The sequence below is a fragment of the Carassius gibelio genome, chromosome A21 (assembly GCF_023724105.1).
Source record: "Carassius gibelio isolate Cgi1373 ecotype wild population from Czech Republic chromosome A21, carGib1.2-hapl.c, whole genome shotgun sequence".
NCBI classification, from domain to species: domain Eukaryota; kingdom Metazoa; phylum Chordata; class Actinopteri; order Cypriniformes; family Cyprinidae; genus Carassius; species Carassius gibelio.
In genome coordinates, this window is record NC_068391.1 from 10,176,483 (window position 1) to 10,194,230 (window position 17,748).

The window sequence follows — 17,748 nt, forward strand, 5'->3', positions numbered from 1 at the left end:
ATAAAATAATGTCCCAGGCCTGGTCCTCTCTCGTCCTTCACGGTCGTCGCTCCAGTTTTATATCCTTCCATCTCCTACGTGGGACTCGATACTAGCGGTGGGGCTCAGGTGTAGCTCATCTCCAATCACTACACCTGGCCTCACTCCTCGTTCCCACGCCTCTCGGCCCCGCCCCACTCGCCACAATCAATAATGAGTGAGCATTTCAGCATAAATTTCTTCATTGGTGTACAGTTAGGAACTTGTGCAAGGACCTTCATGCAGAAGCTCAAACTCCATCTTGCTGCACTTCATGGCAGCCATGAAGCACAGATTCAAGCTCGGTGTGCTTAAAATTTTCACAATTTTCAGGCAGTACATTTGCTTCTCATCTTTTGAATATTCTCTGAGGATTTTGCACTCGCATATTTTTGATACTAAAAAGAAAAGACAATGCTGGATTATTTAAATTGAGTACAATTCAAAGATGCTATGATTCTGAAATAATACATTACTTAAGGATTTGGATTGATCAGATCTGTACCTGAGCATGTCTCCCACTCGTAACTGGTGTCTGAACCACAGGGCTCCTGCGCTGAGCTCTGCTTAGATATGTTGGCCCTGAATTTGGCCCAGTCCGGACTGCCTGCGTCAGTTTTGCACAGTCCATTATTCATAAAGTATAACCTGTCTCCATGACAACGGTCAGCATGGAAAGCACAGAGGGATATCATAATAGCAGTCTCCTTGTCAGCGTCAAAGACACAGAAATCTGCTGTAATTTCCGCAGGATACACAAACACATGGTCAAAATACTTAATTGTAAAGTTTCCCAATAGACCACAGCATAAGTAATTATTGTACACAAACTTGAAACTATTGACAAAATAAATCTGGGACAAATTCATACCTGCATTTCTCTTTGGACATGCAGACGCATTTAGTCCCATCATGCATCTCTCCAAGTTTACAGATGCTGCCTGGGACAAAGGGTTTATCTGCAGAATAATATTCAATAGTGTTTGCATCAAAGGAGCTAAAGATATGATTGTGAAAGAATATCACTTATACTCAAGGATGCTTTGTGAATGGGTTGTGTGGGATACTTGGCTCCCAAACAAGACTCTTCCCACACGTGTGATATTGATGCCCTGAAGAGCCCAAGCCACATGCAGGACAGCATGATGTCACTTCCAACTTGTAACTCATTTTTCTGGGTATATCGTCATGCCATCAGGTACTGTGGGTTTGGAGAAAACCTTTTCTGGAACTTGACTCAAAGTCATTATAATAAATAATATAATATAAATCATTAATGCACACATTTTGCCTGTGAAAGACATGTCACATTGTGCATGAAATTGTGCTTCATCCATAAAAAAATGCATTTAAATGCATACCTTTACAATACAATTGTGAGCCAATTGAAACTACATGCAAATATTAATAATTAAATATTAATTATTAATCATTCAAAAGTAATTATTTGTAATTAATGTCATCACTTACTCGCCCTGAAATTGTTACAAATTTGTACGAGTTTCTATCTTCTGCAGAACACAAAAGGAAATTTTGATAACCAAGCAGTTTTGGGTCTCACTGACTTCCATTTATGGACAAAAAATATAATGGAAGTCAATGGGAACCAAAACTGCTACCAACACTCTTCAAAATATCTTTTGTATTTTCCATAAGATAGGAAATCATATAGGTTTGTAATGACATGAGGGTGAGTAAATCATAGATTTTTTGTTGGACTATCCTTTTTTGAAAATATATATTATTAGAAATTTTACAACTAAACAAAATGGCCAAAATATTTTGTCTGAGGATCAATAAACTAAAAAAGCAACCCGTATAGACATATGCACAGCTGTTATATAAGATTTCTAAATCACAATCACATGTACAATCACATGGGAGTGTGTGTGTGTGTGTATGTGTGTGATAGAGCACCAGAGAACAGAAGAGAGATGTGAGATTGCATGGATTGCATGCAAATGACTAGCTGCAGGCACACATTACCTAATTTAGAACTATGCAAATTCATCAACAATAGAATGAAGGAAAGAACAAATTTATATGCATTCACACATGTAGTTTTAGTGATTGACACCTCTGCTTGTAGTCTACAGACAAGACAGGGCACTCATGTCTGGAAAATGGAGATGGTACTGTACATTACTCCACCTGTTTCTCAGGGCCTTGGCAGAGTCTGTCTTACTGCGGTCCAGGGTTGTTAGAGGTAAATGAGCGATGCTTCTCACAAGTCACAAGTACTCCAAGAGCTCCAGCAACTCCAGAGCCCATCAACTTCGTCTGCGAGATGTGGAAAGACTTTATTACTGGCACCTTTTTTAATTATAATTTTTTTTTTTTTATGCAGTGATGTATTAATATTAATAAATTCTTATATATTTATTATTGCATTTTATTTCATACAGATATTCCTAGACATCCATGTGAACCTGCAGTGTAGTCCTGGGCTCGTTTCTCATAGTCTGGTCCATAGGTCCCAGTCTGGCAAATACAAATGCACTCCAGAAAGAGCAGGCCAAGTATTTTTTGGGCTGGGGGCACATTTGCAGGAATCAAATTCGGTCTGGTACTCTTCCAGCAAACTATGCCATCTCTTTGTCAGAGCACAAGAGAAGCAACGCACCAGATTCACTAAAGGCAAAAGCTAGATAAGACATTGACAAATCAATATGTATCTGATTACAGTTAATTATTGTACCTATTCATTTCAACTTCATTTGCGATTCTTTTGAATAAAAGGGTATTTTGTACCCCCAAATGTTTTACAGGTTTCTCTTCCTAACCTCAAAATCTACAGCTACCTCCTTGCACCGATGTGATACATGTCTCTGCTGTTTTTACAATTGACCCTGAAGTGGACATGTGCATTTCAAACTGGGTTTATATAACTTAAAACACAAGCCTTAAATAAATTAAAGAGTAAATTTGTGCTTCTATTACCTTTATATTGTCAGATTGAGACCATTGTACTGGTCGCCTTGGGACAATTCAAATGACACCAAACATGACTGTAAATATCACTTGCATTGATGTAGAACATTATATTTTGCTATTGACCATTCTGAGTGAGCTGGGTGCAAGACATATTATTACAGAAGAAAGTTACTGCCTTCATGCCAAAAGATCTCTTTTGCACTTTATCTTAATTTTTCATAATCACTTTGGTCCTTATTTAGGGTTCATTTTATAGGCAAAAACCTCAATGCCAATAACTGTAGGCAACAATAAAACACAATTATAATTTAAAAAAAAAACTTTATTATCCTTATAAAATGACATATAGCTTATTTCAGCTGTAACTATGCATACTTTCTAGACACCCAACATGAGGAGCAAAAATCATGCTGCAAACTCTCATTTAACTGAGATATGCATTCACACAAACCTGTCTTGAATGGATAAATGAAAAATACATCTTTAAAATCAATTATAATAAATACAATGTTTTATTTACAATTGTTTTTGTATTATATACATAGTGAATTTTATTGTGTTTTATTTGTTTCAAGCTTAGAATGAAATACAATGGCTTTAGTGCAGAGCGCTCTTGTGCCCTTAAAATGACTAATATAATTTTTACAACATTTCCTCTTTATGGAAGACTAAATTAAAAGCATTGCACAGTGACTACATTTATATAAAAGAAAAGCAAGAAGCAAGAAGATGAAATACAGCAATCCTATTACTAAATGTGTCCTTTCACTGACAACAAACTCCATGATTATGATAAAGAAAAATCAGAGACAAATCTCATTTTACTTCATTCTTTTGCTTTTTTGGTGCAATCATATGATTTCACAGCACACGAAAAAGTATGAACCACTTGGAAACTAAAAATAGACAATTCATTTTGCTTAAATCTAAATAGATGGGGTTTTGAGTCTGGATTCTGTCCTCCAACAAGGGATTAAGTAGTCTGACACTGTCCAGGGACAAGTTACATTAGCAAAACAGTTCCAGAGACACGAAGGAGATGAGTGAAGCGTGAATTGATCAATGATCAGAAAAGAAGACTTGAGCGTATTGAAGGTTCAGCCAGACACAAGGCAACAAAGCCTGCATCGCCTCTTCCTCTGCCTCACCAGTGGATAAGGAGTCAGATTTAGCAGACTGCTGTCATCTATACACATGAAATCGCAGCATTTAAAAAATAAACACATTTCTGGCTGTGATCATATTATTGGAAGGTATAAAAACTCTTATTATGTGAGAATACTTTGCAAAAAGATTTAGAGACGCACCTTGATTTTTCAGTGGCAAAGGCATTGTCTCCCTGAGTTTGCTTAGAAGGTTTCTCATTTCTCGCATATCACTGAGAAAGAAATTTCACAACATAGGATGTCAATTGAGATTACAGTTAATAGGATTTATAGTACAAGTCAAGTAATTAAGGACTCCATTAAATTGGTGGACAAGCATTTTATATACATCATCATTTAAAATTTTAGATTTTTTTTAAAAATACTTAAATTAAATGTTTTAAAGAAGTCGATTCTGCTCACCAAGGTTGATTTTACTTGATTAAAAATACAGTAAAATCAGGAGTATTGTGAAGTATTACTAAATTTTTAAGTGTTTTCTATTTTAATTTTTTTTTTTTTTTTATCCTGTGATGGCAAAGCTGAATTTTCAGTAAACTTACTTCAGTTTTTAGGGTCTCATGGATCCTACAGAAATCATTCCAAGATGCTAATTTGGTACTCAAACATTTCTGATTATTATCAATGTAAAAAATGTGTGCTGCAATATATATGGTGGAAACCACGGGATATAAATATATATTTTTTTTCAGCAATTATTTATACATTAGTCTGAAATAAAAATCGGTAACATTCTAAATGCATTTACTGTCACCTTTGATAAATTTTATGCGTCCTTGATGAATAATAAAGTACATTTTGTTCTCAAAGAATAAATAAATACTGACGCCCAACATTTTAATTGTAGCTTGTTTAGATATTGGGGAAAATGCAATGCTTAATCTGGCCACTCTATCAAGGGAAGCCCCGCCTTCTGAGTAAAAGAGCCAATGGTTAATCTGTAAAGTCATAGCATCACTGCAGCTGCTGTTGCTATAGAAACAGCTTTCTGAGACAAACACTAAGACTTGCCTGAAAAATAAGCTTTTTTTAACGCTATTGTAGTATAACAAACAACATTTTTGAGGCAGTTGTCAGATTTCATTAGTGATTTCAAATTTGAAATTAGTGAACAATTTTTTTTTTGTAGAATTTGATGTTTCCACATTCAAAGAGATAGGAGCTGCACTTTGCATGCCCTAGAGGCGTTTCAAAGATGGCCGATGAGTGAAATGACTCATCTTAAAGGGACTTTGGTAGGTTTATATCCCTATAAAGTAAATTAATTTGGAAAAATTGGAAGCTATCTTTGCTAATCTATTCATCCTGTTTGTTTGTTTGTTACCGCTCTATATTCTCAATGTCTGTGCACACGACCCAGGAATCCTGTGGGAAATCCACAGGTGACGATGATCGATCATCCAGCATCGGCACATCAGAGCTTTCGTCGATCTTGCAGTCCATGTTTGGCTCTGGACACACATCATTTCCTGAAGCAAGTGAAACAAAACAGGGCAAGATGCTTTTATAAAGTTGTGCGTTTTTTGTCTGTGTGTTTTCTTTTTTTCTTTCTTTTTTTGCTTACAATAACCAAAACAAATGAATGCTCAAAAGTGCTGTTTTATGCATTTATTGTGCCATCCCTGCCACCTTCAAACTGTCAGTATTATTTCACCATAACTGTATGTACTCATGTCTGCTTATGTAAAGAATCTGCTGTCCTCTGCTGGCTGTCATTGACACAACACCTTTCCTATGGAGCTGCAGAACACCCAACAGACACATAGACTTGAGCATCTCTGTAATGTACATCTCCAGGCAGCACTGAAGCTGGATGAACAATCGGCATATTTCTGGGTGGATTTCGCCATCCTCTGGCCTAAGACAAGCATAGAGAGAAAACCACATTAAATTTCATCTTACAGCCGTGTTCTCAAAACTACACGGCTTTTCTAACATACATGCTTACCCAGAGATTGCGATGAGGTTTTGATAGGCAGCCTGGGCTACAGCGCATCCTTTAATTCGAGTCTTGTGCATCTGAGCCCTTAAAGAAGGACAGTCGATTGTATTCTCGCCTATGGAGATGACCTGCTCACGATGGAGAGCCACAAGAGTGTTGAACTCCTGAACGGTCTAAAAATTGAGACAAATCTTGCTCAGTCTATTTTTAGAAAATCAATGTGTGTAGATTTAGCTACCGGCCATGTTTTGGATAGGTAGGTGGTTTGGTTGGTAGACCATCTTGGACCAGCACCAAACCAGTTACCAGCTGGTCAAGGGTTAGGGCTAGAAGGGATACATCTACTACAAGATTGTCCTACTGGGCATGCGCACATCAATATTGCATCATTTTTGTCACGCTGAACAACAATTAGTTACAGTATTTGCATTATTGTGAGGTTAGCCTTCGGGTTGGGGTAGGAGTAGATGTTAATAAAACACAATCTAATAGGTAGCAAGTTTAAGTTATTGTTATTTTCAGACTGTAGCTGTATCCCTTTTAGCAACAAGCCTGATCAAGCTGTCATTTGGAACATAATAGCTGGTTGTTCATTTTGAATTAACTAGAAACCAGTGTTCCAAAACACAGCTAGCAGCTTAAACTGGATTTTCCAGCAGGGTAAACACGAGTTTAGCTGTCATCATCTAGATGCCACATAGCAACACATGGGGTTGTGGGGAGGAATCAGTCTAAGAGAGGAATGTAATTTCTAAACAATGGTGCAATATGAAAACACAAATAGCAAATGATAAACATAATGACACCAACTGCCTTGTTAGGAATTCACAAGCAGAGATCCAATAATTAATCATTTCAATAGGCACACCACATCCCCAGGACGTTGTCATTTAGTATGTGTTAGTATCAATTTCGATGGGCTACAGACTTACTGCAATTATTCGCAAATACTGTTAAAGCTAAACCTGTCGATTTGCATATAATTGACAATAAGCTAAATGTTTAGACAAAAACAAAAAAAAAAGACTTTCCAAAAATAGCATCCGCATTAGAGTGACGGCGGTTGTCCAAAAGCACTCTCACCGTTCTACAGTCATCCATCGCCCGCTGAGCTTTCCGCGTGCTCTCGGTGCTCTCTCGGCGTTCCGGATCCCTCACCGAAGTCTTGCCGATTTGAAAAATGTTGGCTGCGGATCTGGGGCGGTTCTTTCGCCCGTTCGGTGCAGAACACATGCATACGCATCCACGAATAAAACCTCCTCAATAAGAAAATGTCTTTAATCCGTCTGTCCTCGATGAGAAGGAGAGGTCGAGCCTTGGATGCCGATTGTTTCGATGATTAGAGTGATGTGACGGAGCCGAGCGAGCGTCCGCGATGCTTCCTCTGCATCTCCCGCACCAACAGGCGAGTCACCTTCACCCCTGTCGAGGGCCGAGCGCCGCTGGAACACCACAGCTGCGGGCTTTAAGATCCATGAAACGACATGTTCGTCGAAGAAACACAATTGCTTTGTGTGAGGAAAAATAAATAGTCATGATTTTATTTGTAAGCGCCGTCTCAAACATTCTATCACTGCTTGATATTTTGGTAATGTTGGACAAAGAACTGCAGTAGGCTAAGTCCAAACCCCTTTTTGAAACTGTTAAAACACCTTTAAAGACACTAATTAGAAAACAATACGTAGTTAGGTTGTCACACAAAATACCCCCCAAAATAATGTTTTTAAAGCATCTAAACGCTCCAATAGCAAATGAAAAAGAGTCAGCTTTTTCAAGTGTACAGACGAACAAAGCTTTATACCCTGAATTATTGCTTTTTTTATTTTCTACTGCATTATACCGTTTACAGGTCAAATAGACATATGATATTTAGGTAATTGCTTAACGTGATAGCTATGTATTGCACAAACCCTGTGAGACCTAAAACACACAAATGATTCCCACAGGAAGAAAAGCATTTTAATATTTCATCATATTTTAAGGCAACATTGAAATAAAAGTATGAGGCACTTGATGAGATGTCCTGTCAACAACATTTTGTCCAGCACAGCAAAGTGAGATTTAATACATCAGAGGAGGAGGAAGTAGCAAAAAGAGGCCACAAAAGATGAGGAACGCCATCACCCAGTGCAGAGAGTGGATGGAGATGATAACAAAGTCGATGTCAAATGGCCAGCCCCACATGTCCCCCAGATCCAATGCATCCAGGCCAAATGCTCTGTGGGGAAATTGCCGGCGACTGGCAGGTCCTCCGTGTCTCTGAAATCCTGAAATGGCAAAGAACAATGAAATAAATTTGCAACTTGTAATAAAAACTTTATTATGCCTAGTGTCAAATGACATATGACAAACCCCAAAAGATGTGGAAATGCTTTGGACAGTTGGGCAGGGGCCACTTGGAATAGTTGGTTTTCTGAAAAGTCTTGTGTGTTGACTGATACACTTTTGGGAAGCAAAAAAGTTTTATTAAGCTCTGAAACAAGAGGTTCATAAGGTGGTGACATAAAGTTCTTCCCAATTATATGATTTGACATTTTTTTTAATCATTTTTATGAGTTTATCTGTTCGACTAACCTTCCTGAAAGAGCACATGGGATATGAGGGTCCTACAGAGTGGACAGAGGGTATTATTTGGCCTGTTCTTAGCCAGAGTTCTCAAACAGGGCTCACAGAACACATGACTGCAAGGATGGCACTTGTAAGGGCTGTAATATACGTCTAAACACACAGCACATGTGTATCCCTTCCTCTCTTCATCATCGCTGCCCGTTAGGTCCCATTTCATAGCCTGACAGATAGAAGCAATGCATAAAACAATGAAGAACTGAAACGCTAGATTAAAAATATATATACTACAGCAAAATGAAACCTGTTGGAAGAGCCAAATGCAGCTGTGAATGGCTTATTCAGATCCTCAGGATTCTTGCAGCAGGCTATTATGTGGTTTTATGTCTGTTCTGATCCACAGATCTATTATTGGTACTTTGCCAGAACTCTTTTTAGTACAATAGAACTCCTTACTTAACAGCTCAAATCAATTTATTGTTCGTCTAACACCTCACACATTTAAAACTAGAGCTGTGTAGCATTCAGAACTGAGGAAGCAAACAAGATGCAGAATTGTAATTCAAATGAGGAAGAAAAAAAAAAAACATATAGGCCCATTCACCCCAAGGTCCACAACTATATTTTTTCTGTAGCTCAAACAGTAGAGTATGCAGCAAGCAATGCCAAAGACATGGGTTCAATTTCCAGGGAACAACGTGAACTGATAAAACTGAATGCACACTGAATGCAATGGAAGTCACTTTGTATAAAATCATCTGCCAAATGCTTACATGTAACAATATTTCAAAAGTTTTAATAACCATTATAATTCTACAAGAATAGGGAAGTTCACACCACAGCTATAGTGATGTCACAGGGGAATGATGTAATTGGAATCCCTTTTTTAGAACATTTATTTTGCCTGAAGGACTGATCAATTATATATATATTTTTTAATTTAGATAATATATTTTTAGTGATATATATTTCAATTTTTGTTCATATTTAAGAAGGTTGCAAATAATTATAGAGTTGACATTATGTTTAGAATTGCAATCACACAAACTTTATTGTTGATAATTACTTTTATAAAGTTATCCAAAAACAGAATACTGTTGGACACTGTTTAAAACAATTGGTATAATGTTTTAAAATGTCTAAAGTTTGTGTTATGAAAAACATATAATTATTTCAGAAGAAAATGCATGTCAGGGAATAAAGAGCCATAATTATACAATTATACAACATCCTGAGGAGGAGCCAAATTGATTTAATTGAATTTAACAAAGCCATTTCCTAAATTCTGAATACTGTCTGGCCTTTCTTGGTAGTTGTTAACTTCACACATAAGAACAAAGCGAGAAAGACTTTGGCACCACTCACGACTTTAAAACATCTCACCAGATATTTTTCCTCCTGTTGTCTTTGCATCCAACGTTCCTTCTTCCTCTACTTCCTTCTTAGACTTTTCAGGCGGTTCTTCACTCTTTTGGAAAGCTTTGGTTCTAGGTCGGGTGAGATGTTTATTGATGGCTCTTCCATCACTCTAAATCTGACCTCCTCTGGATTCACATCTCTGTCCAGAGAGGCTCTGCTCTGGGAAGCGGAATGCACTTGCCATTCCTCTAAGGTCTCCAGATAATCAGACAGCTGTGGTGGCAATTCATAAGGTAAAGAAACATCTGCTCCTCTCCCAACAATCTCAAGAATCTGTGGTTCTTCACTTGACTCAACCTCAAGTTCAGTTTCGAGAGAGGCTACATGGGACACAGTACAGGAGAAGTTGAGGGCTGAGGAAGGAGATGAGGATAAGCTTATTGTCTGAGGGAGAGACTCCACCTCATTCTCCTTCCTCACAGGTTGTTCTCTAGTCCTTCCTAGTCTTGTCAAATGAACCGGAGGTTTTAAATCCTGGTCAACACGACTTACTGAGACGCACAGTCATATCATGTCCACTGGAGCATTTGGAGCAATTTACAAAATTAAAGCCTCCTAAGCGAGCTCCACGGTACTGACAGTTTAATTTCCCCACTGTCCAATTGGCCTGCAAAGAAATGCACGTTTAATCAGAATATATCACTTCCAGATGTCACCAGCCCAAATTGCGTTCATAAAAAAAAATTAAAAATAAAGAAATTAAAAATAAAAATTCTGTAACATTACCTGATCAACACTTGCAAAAATGCAATCTGGCAAAGATTCAAAATTCAAATGCCACACACTGCATGTGGCTGCATCCTTCCTTACCTGTATTAGTATAAAGCATTGTCACTTAAGGGGGGGGGGGGGGATGGGGGGGTGAAATGCTATTTCATGCATACTGAGTTTTTTACACTGTTAAAGAGTTGGATTCCCATGCTAAACATGGACAAAGTTTCAAAAATTAAGTTGTACGTTTGAAGGAGTATTTCTGTTCCAAAAATACTCCTTCCGGTTTGTCACAAGTTTCGGAAAGTTTTTTTCGAGTCTGGCTCTGTGTGACGTTAGATGGAGGGGAATTTCCTTATATGGGTCCTAAGGGCACGTCTGCCAGAAGACCACGCGCTCCCGTATAGCAGAGCACTGAGAGGCTGAGCACAGACAATCATTCACTGATCAGAGAGAGAGCATCGCGAAATGTCACAAAAGGAGTGTGTTTTTGGTTGCCAGGGCAAGACAACCCTGCACAGATTACCAAAGAAAAAACTGCATTAAGGGACCAGTGGATGGAGTTTATTTTTACAGAGCATCAACGGAGTTGTGCAAGTTTTTGCGTTTCGAAAATGCTTGTTTTACAAACAAGGCCCAGTTTGACGACGGATTTGCGTATCGTTTATTTCTTAAGGATGACGCAATCCCAACGAAAAGGGGTCACGATCGTGTGTTGGAACCGCAGGCGGTGAGTAAAACTGCTTCAAATATCTCTGCCTCCTTGTTAGTGCGTCCGCCTCCCATCGGAGACCTGGGTTCGAGCCCCGCTCGGAGCGAGTCGTTGCTGCTGCTGCTCTCGTTCAGTTTCAGCCTCGGGATCTGATTCTGGATCATAAATAAACGGCTGAATCTGACTGTTAGCCATGGTTTGTTTTGGATGATGTTGTTTCCCTCACGGTCACAGCTTCCAAACGCTCTCAACGCAAAAGCCTACTGGCGCTCGTGATTCTTTAGCTCCGCCCACACATCACGCCTCCAGTCGGTCGTGTTTTTCCGGGAAAAATCGGTACAGACTATCTTTCTCTTACGAATATAATAAAACTAAAGACTTTTTGGAGTTATGAAGGATGCAGTACTACTCTATAGGTACTCAAGATTAACAGGATATTGAGTGAAAACGAGCATTTCACCCCCCCTTTAAGAACATGTTACTGATTGAACTTCTTCTTTGGTCTATTTGAAATGTGCATTAGAAAACCATATTTTATTTGTATATAAATCCTTAGGTAGATAAGTACAACAAACAAAATAATGCATGCATAAATAGTTGATTGTTCTTAAGTAGTGTCATTTGTCATCTTTGTATGTCTTCATAATCTGCCATTTTTTTTTTTTTTTGCAAATTACCAAACTTTATTTTTTTAAAATAGGCCAGTACAATCTACTGCAATAAACATCAAAATTAGTACAACACAACAACAGTCGCTGTATTTAACGTTACTGTAATATTCAAGTTGTTGAATATAGATTTGTAATCCTGATGGGTTACGTAGTTCTTGCATATAGGCGCTAGGGGGCAGTGGGTGAATAGGAGAGGATGCAATGTAATGCAGCAGAAGTAAAAGGAATAAAACAAGAGACCGCATGTGTAGAAGTTCACAGAGGTGTCATGTCATCATTTTATAAAAAATAATAAAGTTACTATTTAACCACGCACTAAATTTCACGTCAAGTTTGTACGCAGATTTAAACAGTTAAGTTGATTAATGAAAAAATAATAATATTCAGTGATAGTTTCTGTACTGACTGGTGTTGTTCCAAACATAATTATGTAACGTTACATTAAATACTCACTGTTTGTCTCGGTAAATCTGTTTTACGTATGTACCAAAAATATACTATACCACTAAATAGGTAGCCATTTCCTTCGAAGCGATTACTAAAGAGCACCTCAAGTTGTTTGGCTACAAGGCTAACAACAACACACTGCTAGCTCTGTACTTCTTTTACTGTCTGTGGTACTCATAGACAGTAAAAGAAATGGACACAGCGACCGCATTGGAACCAGGTGGCAAGGAAGTCGACCGGAAGTTGAAGTCGGCTGTGTGCTGCCATCTTGTAGCAGAACTTCACTTGCTTTAGTGAAGTTGAGACAATTGAAGCCCATTTTTAGCGTTTTTTAGCACTTCCGTTTCTGACGCGCAGACTCAAACGAAGCTTGACGACGTCAGCAACCTGTCTGACAGATGTAAATCTTCTAGTAGCTGTGCGTGCAAACTGCCATCGTTAATCTTGCAGAGACGTCGGCTTGAGCGGGGAGTTCTTTGGCGTGAGTGAGCAGGAGTAAGTTTTCTGATTAATTATTTTGTATTTGTATTATTTTAAAATGTAACGCCAGTACGCCATATTAAGTTAATTGCCTGCGAGCTTCTCCTCCTTTCTGTACGGTAATGCGTCAGAGAGTCGAGTGGTTATGACGCAATCGTTAGCCTATTTTTTACAAAAACTGTTTCTACGGGGCCATAATGTAACATAGAAGGTAATGGAGCCCTTTATACATTGTCGTGTATATTTAGAAATAAATAATTGACAAATGGAGTCTTTAAACGCCTCAGATGTAAAGTTATTCGCTGTCAAAGTGACGCCAAAATGAATGGGAGTCAATGGTAATGCTAACACAAGTGAAGTTCTGCTACAAGATGGCAGCACGCAGCCGACTTCAACTTCCGTTCGAGTTCCTTGCCGCCTGGTGGTACTGCTCGAGGTACAGTTGCCTTCACAGCGGAAGCCACAGAGGGACAAAAAGTATTGGAACAGGCGTAAATACTGTGAGTGCACAATATATATATATATAATTAATTATATGATTATGATTATATATATGATTAATAAAGTAAATCATTCATTTATTCATTCAATTATTATCAAGAACTTCTAAACCTGTCGTATATTTGTGGTGTAAAAATATAATTAAGTCAGTAATGACAGTGTTTTGACGATGAAATGCACTGGAGCGGCGACCTGTTGCTTCTTCAGGAAACTCTTCGCATATTTAGCCCAATATAAACTTTTTTTTGGCTATTGAAATGTTTGAATTGTTTGAATACGCTTTAAGCCTATAATCTGCAAACTTGGTATGGGGACAGACAGTATAAACTCTATGTGCGGTCTGGATGAAGAAGAGGCGATTGGGTCAAACCTTCAATTTTCTCAGCAGCAGAGGTGCTACAGTAGTGACAGCAACAGCAGCAACACCATTTTCAGCTCGACTGGTGTTGCTGACTGCGGTGCCGAACGGACTAGGCTATATACCTGAAGAAAAAGTTGATGTCTAAAGAAAAAGTTACATCCTTTGGAAATACAGGGAATTGGACCCCATCCTGACAGTTTTTGTTTATTTCATCACCTGTTGGAAATGCTCCAAAATGTTGTTGTTACAAATCCGATGATGATGATGGATGGACCTACCTGGAAGACATTCTGGTGAAACGAGTGTGCATATTCTATGCCAGCCCACCCGGTACACCTGCGTAACTGACGTCTGGAGTCACTGCAGATATAAACAGAGCCGCGCCGTCACAAGTCGTCAGTAACAATGTTGATGGCTGGCATCGCTTTCAAGTGTATGAGCTCCTCTGAAAGGAGTAGTGCTGTTTAATGGGGTTTTGCTAATTTTACGTTCTACACGACATGGAAGAATACAACGACACGTCTTTATTCTTTCAGAACGACAGTGGTTTAGATCACCAAATCGACAATGTGACTTTACTGGTGAAAGTTCCTCTAAGTTATCAGATCTCCACGTCTTTGCTGATCGGCGCGCTTATTCTATGTTCCATATTTGGAAACGCCTGTGTTGTGTCGGCTATTGCTTTGGAAAGATCCCTGCAGAATGTTGCAAACTACCTGATCGGATCTCTTGCTGTGACGGACCTCATGGTGTCGGTGCTTGTGTTGCCAATGGCAGCTCTTTACCAAGTTTTAGACAAGTGGACACTCGGACAGGTAACTTGTGATATTTTTATTTCCTTAGACATTTTATGCTGCACATCTTCAATTCTGCACCTGTGCGCTATAGCTTTGGATAGATACTGGGCAATCACCGACCCAATAGACTATATGAAGAAAAGGACATTAAAACGTGCCGCTCTTTTAATCACCGTTACCTGGTTTGTCGGCTTTTCGATATCAATTCCACCCATGTTGATCATGAAATCTCAACCCAAGAGTAAAGCAGAAGACATGGCCAATCCCGAAGCTTGCATGATCAGCCACGACCCATGGTACACTATTTATTCCACCTTCTGCGCATTTTACATCCCTCTGATTCTCATGCTGATCTTGTACGGACGCATATTCAAAGCGGCAAGATTTCGCATTCGCAAAACCGTTCGAAAACCTGATAAAAAGAGGGTGAAATGTTTGACTGTGTCACCTGCGCTTTTTAAGCGAGCCAACGGAGAGCTGGGCAAAAACTGGAAAAGCGCAGTCGAACCCAAGCCCGCCGCGTGCGTAAACGGCGCAGTTAAGCACGCGGAGGACGGCGAGTCTCTGGAGATCGTCGAGGTTCACAGCAATTCCAAAAACAACCTGCTTCTGCCCAACACGCCAAACTCTGTACCTCTGTTCGAGAACAAACACGAGAAGAACACCGAGGCGAAGAGGAAGCTCGCCTTGGCGCGCGAGCGCAAGACAGTGAAGACTCTGGGCATTATAATGGGCACTTTCATTGTGTGTTGGCTGCCATTCTTCATTAAAGCGCTCGTGCTGCCTTTTTGTCCGTCTTGTGCTATGCCTTTGTGGCTCATCGACGTCATTAATTGGCTCGGGTATTCAAACTCGCTTTTGAATCCCATCATTTACGCGTACTTCAATAAAGACTTTCAGAGCGCGTTCAAGAAAATCATTAAATGCCATTTTTGCAGACCATAAACATACTGTTTTTTCAGTTTTAAATGTCAGAAACACGAGTTTAAAGAGCACTGACTGCTCAGAAAAACAATATGATGTGTTTTAACAGCACCGGAAACATAGGAGTACTAAACATATGATTGCTTTTATTTATCAGATGTATGTGATATCAGGTAACATAATGTGTATTGAAAACTAAGATCATGTCCATGATGTAAAAATAAAAAGTCCCACTGTATGTTTACCTCGTGTCCTCGTCCTTCTATTTTTGTATTTATTGTTTAATTAATCATATGCACAGACCAAAACTGATAAATACTAATATTTATGAATGAGATCACGCTGTGCAACACACAAAGAAAAATAATTGACTTAAATAATTAAAAATAAATAATTTTTTGAGGAATATTATATTTTACTGCTGTCTAACAAATTAAATAATAGCAAGAAAATAAAATTCTATGTACCTTTCTATGAATCGTCACCTTAAACTTTTTACGCCTGTGAAGATATTAACACTTTCATAAGACTGACTTGGATGGAAGGATTCATATGCATATCCATTATATAAGTATCAGTATATACATTATGTATGTTATACTGTAAATGCAAACATATATATATATTTTATATTATGTCTGACGGCACATGACCACATTAAATTTTTCACAGATCAATAATCACATGCCCTTTGCTCACATGACGTTATGAAGTGCATCATCAATATTTGCCACTTGAACAATAATATAAATATGGCAGCTTTTAATTTCTCAAGAGACAGCTATATGTTTATTAATACATCAGTCTTAGTCCATCATTTAAATCTTTATACTTTTCCTCTTTGCCAAGAACTGTAAAACCCATTAATCCTGACTTTGTGCTTTCGTCCCGTGTGGAAAGCCTGTGTGAAACAATGGATACAAAGTAGCAATGGAGAGTCCAAAAGGTCCTCTTAACAAATCCCTTCATATAAGAACGTTTTCACAACAAAATGCTCCACCGCACATATCCATTCATTTCTGCGGTGATAGAAATCTTGAGGCTTTTACATGATCAAGAATGTGCCAGTGCAAATTGTTCCAATTAATTAGATTAACAGGTCCCCAGCTGGCACTGTTTATGTCAACTGATGAATTCTTGTTGAAACAAAATCGTCTGTTCCATCAAGTGCTGAAAATGAAAATGTGAAAAGTCAATAAAACAAGCAACTGTGCCACATTATGACTTTTTTTTTTTTTTGAAGGACTACTGCTAGGATCGTATGGTCTCAAAAGTTGCTAAAGCAGCTGCCATCAAGTTGTGTTTGAATCACTAAAAGCCACTCAACAGAGCAGACACAGTGATGCTGGTCACCATAGAGACACTCAGATGTTTCAAACTCTGGGTCTGAGGTGCAATTATCTGATCAAAGGCCTAGGACAATAGACAGAGCCCACGTGCACACCCACAGCTGGCATGATTTAGCAACCTGAGGATCCACAGCTATTTATTGGCAATGATAAATCTCCAGAACCCTGCTGAGAAACCACTGCCGATCACTCAACAAACATGTCCATAGTTGTCTATTTTGGGTTACAGCTCTGCAAGAAATGCTTGAGAGCTTACTAACAGATGTACAGTAGAGACAGTTTAGAAACTGGTTAACAAATAAACTTTTTCATCCTTTCAAGCTCCGAAAGGGGCAAAAAAGCACCAGAAATAGTCTTGTAGTCCCCAGCGCTGTATTCCAAATCTTCTAAATCCATTCAGTTGTTTAGTGTGAGGAAATACTAAAATTTAAGTTGATATCCAGGCTTTACTGGGTTTCATAAATTTCATAATCAAGATTTCTACAAGCTTTGGTTATTAAGTTTGAGGTTCTGAATATTGCTCAGTCTTTCAACCAAGAATAATCAGAGGCAGATGCATTGTCATAAGAAGAGATTCTGGAAAGTCCAATGTAATCCAGCAAGCTGAGTACTGATTCTCATGTGGCTGTCTTCACAGCGGACAAGAGACAAAGGTTTAAACTCAAGAACTCAGATCAGCCATACATAATTCACAGCGGAATAATGGTAAATCCAAAAGAAAACCCTGCTTGGGTCTTGTGCACACTAGAAA

The 17,748-nt window shown here is 38.6% G+C and overlaps 4 protein-coding genes across 4 annotated transcripts; 1 reads left to right on the top strand and 3 right to left on the bottom strand.

Annotated features, from left to right (window-relative positions):
* Nucleotides 1–190: 190 nt before the first annotated feature.
* c6 (complement component 6) lies at nucleotides 191–1,822 on the bottom strand. The gene is given in 6 exon segments (XM_052537110.1): nucleotides 191–416; nucleotides 524–756; nucleotides 884–981; nucleotides 1,060–1,147; nucleotides 1,149–1,187; nucleotides 1,189–1,822. Coding segments are annotated over 6 exon segments (819 nt in total). The 5' UTR covers nucleotides 1,368–1,822; the 3' UTR covers nucleotides 191–234.
* A 1,623-nt stretch (nucleotides 1,823–3,445) lies between these two features.
* rgs7bpb (regulator of G protein signaling 7 binding protein b) lies at nucleotides 3,446–7,727 on the bottom strand. Its single transcript, XM_052537111.1, has 6 exons — nucleotides 7,144–7,727; nucleotides 6,067–6,233; nucleotides 5,846–5,976; nucleotides 5,443–5,587; nucleotides 4,260–4,330; nucleotides 3,446–4,138 (listed from the first exon to the last, which is right to left on the bottom strand). The coding sequence occupies exons 1-6, from the start codon at nucleotides 7,291–7,293 to the stop codon at nucleotides 4,050–4,052; spliced, it is 753 nt and encodes a 250-aa protein (XP_052393071.1). The 5' UTR covers nucleotides 7,294–7,727; the 3' UTR covers nucleotides 3,446–4,049.
* Nucleotides 7,338–10,669, bottom strand: rnf180b (ring finger protein 180b; the record flags this gene model as incomplete). The annotated part of the gene is given in 5 exon segments (XM_052537966.1): nucleotides 7,338–7,502; nucleotides 8,185–8,327; nucleotides 8,635–8,848; nucleotides 10,009–10,531; nucleotides 10,533–10,669. Coding segments are annotated over 5 exon segments (1,182 nt in total), but the record flags the coding sequence as incomplete, so codon positions are not given.
* A 3,546-nt stretch (nucleotides 10,670–14,215) lies between these two features.
* htr1ab (5-hydroxytryptamine (serotonin) receptor 1A b) lies at nucleotides 14,216–16,321 on the top strand. Its single transcript, XM_052537113.1, has one exon. It carries the CDS (start codon nucleotides 14,428–14,430, stop codon nucleotides 15,667–15,669), a length of 1,242 nt encoding a protein of 413 aa, XP_052393073.1. The 5' UTR covers nucleotides 14,216–14,427; the 3' UTR covers nucleotides 15,670–16,321.
* The last annotated feature ends 1,427 nt before the right edge of the window (nucleotides 16,322–17,748 follow it).

Excerpts from the sequence above, each read along its gene's own strand:
- rgs7bpb (XM_052537111.1), bottom strand. The coding sequence starts at position 7,293 with ATGTGTTCTGCACCGAACGGGCGAAAGAACCGCCCCAGATCCGCAGCC. Across the intron at positions 6,234-7,143 it reads CGATGGATGACTGTAGAACG|ACCGTTCAGGAGTTCAACAC; the intron begins GTGAGAGTGCTT and ends CTCAATTTTTAG. Across the intron at positions 4,331-5,442 it reads GACATTGAGAATATAGAGCG|TGATATGCGAGAAATGAGAA; the intron begins GTAACAAACAAA and ends TTTCTTTCTCAG.
- htr1ab (XM_052537113.1), top strand. The coding sequence starts at position 14,428 with ATGGAAGAATACAACGACACGTCTTTATTCTTTCAGAACGACAGTGGT.